At 45.8% G+C, this 8,562-nt stretch overlaps 1 protein-coding gene across 1 annotated transcript; it reads left to right on the top strand.

Moving 5' to 3' along the window:
• The first annotated feature begins 2,018 nt into the window (after positions 1-2,018).
• TMSB4X (thymosin beta 4 X-linked) lies at positions 2,019-4,122 on the top strand. The gene is made up of 3 exons (XM_014568252.2): positions 2,019-2,111; positions 3,140-3,253; positions 3,677-4,122. The coding sequence occupies exons 2-3, from the start codon at positions 3,154-3,156 to the stop codon at positions 3,709-3,711; spliced, it is 135 nt and encodes a 44-aa protein (XP_014423738.2). The 5' UTR covers positions 2,019-2,111; positions 3,140-3,153; the 3' UTR covers positions 3,712-4,122.
• Positions 4,123-8,562: the final 4,440 nt, after the last annotated feature.

An 8,562-nucleotide genomic window follows, 5' to 3' on the forward strand; every position in this document is an offset into this window, starting at 1 on the left:
CTCAACCTTCGGTCCTAAGTAAAAATAATAATACAAAGCAAAACAGTTAAGAACTCTGTCACACACTGTCCGAAGTGTTTCGGCCTCCCAACCCTGTGAGGTCAGGACGGAATGGTCCCATGTCACAGATGAGAAAACTCCGCACAGAAAAATGAATGAACAGGCCAGGGTCACACAGCTTGGGGGACTGTTCCTTGAGTTTTGCATTGGCTTCCATCTGCCTCCCCCCGGCCCGTTCCATTCTCTCTAGATCCCTGGCAAGTCGGCAAAGCCAAGCCCAATGTGTAGCCCCTCTGGCCTCTCTGTCCCTTCCTCTCCATCCGTATCTAAACACAGCAGAAGGGAGGCTGCTGGTTACCAAACTGGAAAAAGCTCCTGGCATTTACAGATTTCCGCTCCTCCACGGCCTTTGGAGACCACGTTCCCCGGGGCCTAACCCTTTTGGAGGAAGAGGCCTGGGAAAGGAGCGCGGAGCAAGTAGTGGTGTTCCTTTGTCAGCGGGAGACTCGGGGAGCAAAGAAGTGATTTTTGACATCGACTCCGGCAGGGTCAGGGGGAGGTGTAACCAGAGGGGTGACATCCTGTGCCTGCACAAGAAAGGTCCAGTGCCCCCATCCCCTGAGCAGAGCAGTGGGTCAGCCACCCAGCCGAGCAGGAACTGGGGAAGCAGACGGTCTCCGGCCCCTGCCCACTCTCCCCCTCTCCCTCCCCACCAATAAGGAAGTCCAGTGAATGAAGAAATGGGGAAGTCCTAGCTGCGCCTGCAGTGGCTTTTAAGGGTCTCTGTAACAACTGACTTGAATCCCCAGTGAGACAAAAGACTCCCATAATCATGATTAGCAAGAGGTTTCTGGAAACGTTTTCTCAGGATGCAGGGTGCGGGGAGTACTGTGCACACCGCTTTACCTCAACTCCATCACAACCTGGCTCTTTTTCCTCTCACATGCCAGTGTGCAGACCCCCACTTCCCCTCTCCCCGCCCTGGCCCCCCGCATGGTATTTGTAACTAATTTCAGCAGCAAGCTTGGGGGGAGGGGGTCACGGTACTCACAGAATCAGGTGCCATTTTGAAAACTGTTCCTCTCTACCTAAATCTCCCATATTTCCGGATGTAACTCAGAAACGCACTTCAAAATGGAATCGTGCTGAAAAGACTCCTTTCAAAACAGAGTTCAATTTTTGCATTTCATCTTCGGACTTTAGAGATCATGGGATTGCAGTCTTTGGCCTTCGACACGGGCCTCCTCGGCAATCGCTTTTATAATTTGGGAAAATAAGGAAGAGGAAAGTAAAAGAACTTCCTCCTTGTCAGGCAGCAAGTCAATAGCAGGGCTTGAACTTGACTTATTTTTCTAAGGGGGAGGTGATGTACTCTGTAAAGTCCGGATAAATTAACCGCCAACCAGCAAATATTACGGTTATTTAATTTGAGTGCTCACAGAAATTATAGCTATGAAAAGGATAGGCATGTTTCAGTGAGAAAACTTCTTTTCTTTAAGCCCTTAAGGGTGCTTCACCTCCCACCCAAGTCTAGGAGAATGCGAGCGAGGAGACAAAGAGGGCCGGGGTGGGGCGAAGGCCCTCCACTGGCCTAAAAAATGAGTCATGAGGACTCGCACCCCTGCAGTGGGCGAGGCCAGCGGGCCGACACCGCACCCTGGCTTGGGATTCCGCATCGGACAAAGCCAGCTTCGCAGTAAAGAAATGCCTGTCCCCCCTAGGTACCACCCAGACCCTTGGTTATCACACTCCGATCCCCAAGAGCAGGTTTGCGCGGCTGCTGCCAAAATCCATTATGAGAGGACAGAAAAGGGGGGGAAGGCGTTATGAAGAAAGCGTTGCAGGGTGCGCTTCTGCTCGTCTTATTCTTCGCCATCGTCGCTGTTAGGTGCGTGGGTGGACGCGGGGTGGGGTGTGGGGTGGAGCCCCCCCGCCGCCAGGCCGGCCGGGCGCCGTTCTGGAGACGCGGCGCGAAGGGGTTAAGCGGGCGGGCGGGTGACGTCACCTCATTTACATAGAAGCGCGCATATAGTGGCGCCCGCCGCGCCCCGCCCGGCACTCGGCGGCGGCCACTGCGTAGACCGGATTCAGCTCGCTCGCTCCTCGTTCCGGTGAGCCCCGGGGCCCCTTCCTCCTGCTCTCCTCCGTTCCCCTTTCCCTCCCCGCGCTCGGCCTCTGGCCTCCCGCAACCCTGAAGCCGAGCGCGACTGGTCCTCCCGGGAAAGGCTGCCCTGGGGACCTTGGGGATGCCAAACCCTTCTAGAAGCAGGGTAACGGGGTCGGTAACTCGGTGGTTTTTGTTTGTTTTAATTAAAAGAATTGGCGTTTTGCTGTGCAGCTTCGAAAGGAACATTTTTTCTTTCTTTTCTTCCCCGCCAAAGGCATTTTTCATTGCCTCTTAGGCGGTGATTAATCAGGAACAGAAAGAGCCTTTGTTCCAACGCACACCCACCCAAGCCCAGAGCTGCACATTTTTCTTCGCCTCCGAGGGCTTCGTGGGCTGTATCTGTCCAGGTTTCAGGCAGCTGGGCTATATTGTGAAACGTTTAAGGCGTCCTTCTTGCAGGGCCATGCGTGCAGAGCTGCCGAATGGCCCCTAAATGCAGAGCAGGATTGATCTAGAGGGTGGGGGAGAAGCTTTGTGTGCGGGTGGCTGCATTGTTGAGAGGGTGAGAGGAAGCGGGTAGGGCGGTGGTCGGTGGCGCCCGGCAGCAGCTGCCGCCTTTGTGACAAGAGAAGGAAGCAGGACGGCCCAAGTCTTTGGGAGAGAGGCCACGGATAGAAAATGGAAACACTTCGTGCAACCTTGGCTCGATTTTAAGAAATTTTACTGGATTTTCTTCCCCTTAAACTTGAAATGGCTTCACTATTCTCTCCTTTTGATACGCTACAATTAACCCACGATGGTTAATTTCATTGTTCCCAGAGATTCGGCCTCCGAATTTGGTCCCCAGCGTTTTGAAATAATAAAGGGGGAGGTTCCCCCCCCCCTCCGAAAGAGGAAGGTCTTTAGCCCTGAATGAAAGCGGAAGGAGGCAAAGCGCGGTTTCAGGGTGCAGATGCAAAGGCAAAAGCGCAGTTCTGAGACCGGAGGGTGGGTGGCTCGCTCTCAACCTCCGTCTTGGCTTTGTACCTGCAGCTTCCTCTGCAACCATGTCTGACAAACCCGATATGGCTGAGATTGAGAAATTCGATAAGTCGAAATTGAAGAAGACAGAAACGCAAGAGAAAAATCCACTGCCTTCCAAAGAAAGTAAGCCCCCCCCCCTTCTTTAGAAAAGGCTGGGCGGGAGCGGCGGGGTGGGTAGGAGAGGATGGGAGGGGCTGGGAGAAGAATTGGGGTGGGGGGTAGGGAGCGCGGGGGAGGAGCTGCCAGTTTTTTGATGAATGTGGCTTGGAAAGGTTAATTTAAAAGTGTTTTTTGCACCCAACAAAAATAGGGCTCGAATAATTTAATAGAATGTTTAATATTACCATATTCATGTGCAAATCCTTTTATCTGTTAACGTGTTCTATTTAATAAGTATCTCACGATGGAATGCCGATTTATACGTGTAGAATTTTTATGCGAAGGAAGGATATTTTTAAACGGAAGTACAGTAATCCTATAGTAGGCTATACTGAATTCGCATAATCAGCCCCCTCCATCTTCTCTCTTTTTCTTTTCCGGTCACAGCGATTGAACAGGAGAAGCAAGCAGGCGAGTCGTAATGAGACGTGCGCCGCCAATATGCACTGTACATTCCACAAGCATTGCCTTCTTATTTTACTTCTTTTAGCTGTTTAACTTTGTAAGATGCAAAGAGGTTGGATCAAGTTGAAATGACTGTGCTGCCCCTTTTCACATCAAAAATGGTGAACTACTGACAACGAAGGCCGCGCCTGCCTCTCCCATCTGCCTGTCTGGCAGGCAGGGAAGGAAAAGAACTTGCATGTTGGTGAAGGAGGAAGCTGGGTGGGTCGACAGTGAAATCTAGAGTGAAATGCAAGGTGATCCAAGGTGTCCTGCAGGCTGTAAAATGCAGTTTAATCAGAGTGCCATTTTTTTTTTTTGGTTCAAATGATTTTAATTATTGGAATGCACAATTTTTTTAATATGCAAATAAAAAGTTTTAAAACCTGGCTGGTGTGACAGTTTGGTCTCTGGAAGGGAGCGCCTTATTCAGATGAAACTTCGGAAAACGGCCAAGAGTGGGCTCACTGGGGAGCGATAGATGAAAAAGACATCTGGTAATCTGGGTAAATACTCAGACGACATGGAAATGGGTTTCATCCGGGTGTGTGGAATACCTTGTCTGTACTAGGTAATTGGGAATTCATTGTCTTAGGCCGAATGAATTCCTGGTATCTAGAGTTGAATGAAAACTTTGATAAGAACGTATTTGCAGTTCTTTTCAGGGGTTTGATAGGCCAGCACTGAATTTATTACATTTGATCAAGAAAATGAAGGCGGTGATAATTCACAGCACAGTGTTTACAGTGTCAAACAACCTGGGTTATTTAGCCAACTGCCAGTTGGCAGATGAGGACAAACTACTGCTTTATAAAAGGATTCAAGATGGGCTTCGTCTTTGTCTAATGGCTGGTTCCAATTAGGATTCAATATTTAAAATTGTTTTTATAAAGTAAGTGTGCTTAGGATTAATGGATATGACAAAAGTTAATTCTCTTGGTTTAGATAATGAAGAGCTTTGGATTTAAAGGACACAAGCGGGAGAAAGATGACATTTGTGCTATTTAAACCCAGTAGGATTTAACTGGCTCACCTCCAGGGCTTAAGTCCTTGGTAACTTCCCTGTCCTTTGAAACACCTATTTTCACTGGCAGGTAAAAGCCAAGCCCCTGTTGGGGGGAGTGGGGTGGGTGTACTTAAAATGCAGAAAGGGAAATAAGATACCTGGTTTTAAAATAAAAGGGATGTCTTGTTTTTAGACAAACGTCTTTAATGGATTCCTCTGCTCTTACATAGAAATGTGCAAGTATTTTTTCAAAAAGGTTTCAATTTATTAGTGGAAACAGCATCTAAGAATGGTAGTTTACCTAATAGCTCAGCAAAGCTAAGATTTACAATGCAAATATCCAAGACTTCCCCTCACCCCTGCCCCACCAAAACTGACTTGTGAAAATACCCTTTTCGAAGAAGGGTAGGAGGGCAGATTGTCAGTGATTATTAAACCGGTTGATTTCATTTCCTTTGCTCAACCCTTATTTTGAGAAATGCACAGGAAACCATTTACCTGTGGTTTGGACAATCGACCAGACCATCGGCTAGAAGCCTTTATCTGCGTTGCAAAGGAAGGGATGTGCACCCGTGGCTGCAACACCTGAAGTACCACAGCTTGCTCGATCGAGAAAAAGAGCAGTGAGCACGAAGGTCGGGGAGCCCTCTCAAGATGGAGCCCAGCCCTCCAGCCCTGCATTTTCTCTTCCTGCCTGCAAGGAAGGGTGTAGGCAAAATGAAAATGTCCAAAGCACAAAGATAAAGCAAGCCCTCGTAGGTTTTTGCTGTGTGCATTTTTCAAACATCACAGTGATGAAATCAGATGGTAAGATATTGACACAACTCTCCTGTTTCTCAGCTTTAAAATTAAAATGAGCGTTAAGGGGACATGATTCATGAAGTCAAGTGATGGACGGGAAAGAGGACCTTTCTCTCCTGGGAGGACAAAGCCAAACGCAGCCGGGGGGGTGGGGGTGGGGGGTGGGGAAATAAAGTAAAATGAAAAATCTGGTAAGGACTGAATTTTGGCTGCTTGGGGTGTGGGATGGGGTGGGGAAATTCAGAAGCTCCTGCACGTATCACACTGTACACTTAACTGCTGTACATGTAGATGGCGGGGTGGGAGAAGTGCTCTGTTTTTGTTGTGTTTTTTGGTTTTGTTTTGTTTTGTTTTGGATGAAGGAAGAGAATTCTTTTTTCTTCCCAAGAGAGAATCTTCCCAGAGGGCTGGAGTATTTATGCATCAGTATGGGAATTTATACCCCCGCTGTTCAGGAGCCTGGAGTAGACAGTATTTTTCACAGACACGAAGGGGACCAGAGGGAGGGGAGATCAGCCCAGCTTTTGGGCTGTGTCTTGGAGAACTGTGAATGTGCAGGAGCTGGCGGGAGGCGTGCAAAGTCTTAAACTTGGAGCCCTCTCCCCTGTGCAGGGGCTCTTCCACTCCTGCTAAACTTGGCATCCTCCCCACACTCCTGTGCGTTAGACAGCCTCCTTTGAATGCTCCGGGAAGATTGATTTATTTCCCTAAAGAAACGTCTAACGCCTCAAAACACCAAAATAATTTTCTATTCTTTCTTAACCGTATGGGGCCAATTTTGTGCTTACTGGAAAGAACAGTGCGTTTTAGAAACAACATTATGGCCAAAAAATAAATAAATAAAAATAAAAAATCTTGAGCCTCTTTGAGTTCAAAAATGTACATGGAAAACATAGTTTCATAACACTGAAAGCACTTAACACGGTTGACCCCAGAAGCCTTCCCTGGCCAGAGAGAGAACAAGAAACGTACCCTCTCCAGCCTCCCACCCCAGTTTCTCACTTTTTAGGAGTGGCTTACCCTTTCCGATCTCAGAGAACTAACCACACCCATTTGAAGTTCAACTGTAATTTATCTGCATGTAATGAGAAGGGACTAAGTTACGAATTGAAGGCACAGGTGTGCAATGAAGTACGCACAGAAGAAAATATATTTTTAAGACCTAGATTTACTAGGCTTATTTTTTCCTTGGATACTTGTAGAGCTTTTGATCTCTCTAGTCGCATCCTTTTTTTAAATTAATTAACTAATTTTTAAACTTTTTTTTATTGAGTTATAGTCAGTTTACAATGTTGTGTCAAATTCCAGTGTAGAGCACAATTTTTCACTTATACATGAACATACATATATTCATTGTCACATTTTTTTTTTGCTGTGAGCTACCACAAGATCTTGTATATATTTCCCTGTGCTATACAGTATAATCTTGTTTATCTATTCTACATTTTGAAATCCCAGTCTGTCCCTTCCCACCCCCATCTAGTCGCATGCTTGTGCCAGTACCAGCCCAACTCTTGGCTTCTAAGACTTGTGGGCGGGGTCCGTGCAGTCTCTGTTCGCATTTGTATATTTTTTCTTCTATGTCCAAGAGTGTGCCTCGCATAGTAGTGGACATCTATTAGACCCTCAATAGGCACTTTTCCCCATCTTAATTGATGGAGACTTCATTTAACGTGCTTTTGAACATACCTTTGAGTATGTGAATGGCATGCTCAATAGCACAATTTAAAATATATATACTTAATATATATATCTTAATCAAGGAGATTTTACAGGGACATTTTCCTCAATACTTGTTGCTAATATCCACCTAAATATAATGAAAGGAAATTCACAGGTAATGTGGGATCTCCATTTGTGAAATTTAAGAATTATTTTACAAATATATTTAAAGAACTTTAAATGCTAATTTGCACTGTCCTTGGTTATGCTGATTTTCAGTCAACACTTCTAGCTAACTACATATTATTAAGGCAGAACACTGGACCGTTCACTGCACCCGTATTTATTGATGCCCAGTACATGCCAGGTACTTCGTTTGCCACAGAGGTACAGTCATAAACAAAATGTAGTCCCTGCCCTTGTGTGTCTTCTCTTGGCTAAAGATGCCCTTTTCATCTAAATCTGAGTGGAAAATGCTTCGAAGTCATTCTTTTCTATTTTTAGGGTGAATGGTGAACCTAAGGGCTGTGTAGTTTTAAATGAGTGTTAAGGTCTGTTCTTTGCTTTGAAGTGGACTTTTTTCCATAGGTCTCTGTAATGCTTCCATTCAAATCCTTTTGGAAGCTCATTGGCGAGTGACATTTGATGGAAACCACCAATTCTTTGCATCACAATCAGATCTTTTATCAGCATAAAAAGATTGGGCATAATAACTCTCACCTGGTATCTTTTGACAATCCTTCATGAAGAATGCCCAAGATTTAGGAATGGACTGAATGGTTATTATTTTAAAATTTCTCTTTTTTTTCTTCTAGGATTTTCTGATTTAGTTCTGAATTTCCAGAGAAACACTTATTGCTCAATCCTTTGCCTTCTTCTGTCAGCCTTCTTCCTCTAATTCAAGTAAGATTGTCGGGGTCAAAAATGGTCATTCCCATTTTGAAATCCTTCAGAGAACAGAGAAAAACGACGACCACAGGAGGATATCTGTAAGTCTAGCACCTGGCTGGTTGACACTTGGGTCACGTCCACAACTTGGAGCTTCAACGGAGAGGGACAAGTTACTTTCATGATCTATTCAAAGCAGTTGGAGCTCTTCCTGTACCATTATTGTCAAACCACAGGAAATTAGGCCTTTCCCCATTACCACACTGAGCTCTGTAAGTGGCTGATACCCTTCAGCTACGCAGAGACTTGGTGAGAATATTTTCCCAATCTAGCAACAAAAATATTTCAAAAGAATATATATATTCAAAATGCAGAATCGATAAACAAGATTGTACTGTGTAGCACAGGGAAATATATACAGGATCTTGTGGTGGCTCACAGTGAAAGAGAATGTGACAAGGAACGTATGTAT

The sequence above is a fragment of the Camelus ferus genome, chromosome X (genome assembly GCF_009834535.1).
Source record: "Camelus ferus isolate YT-003-E chromosome X, BCGSAC_Cfer_1.0, whole genome shotgun sequence".
In the NCBI taxonomy this organism is placed as follows: domain Eukaryota; kingdom Metazoa; phylum Chordata; class Mammalia; order Artiodactyla; family Camelidae; genus Camelus; species Camelus ferus.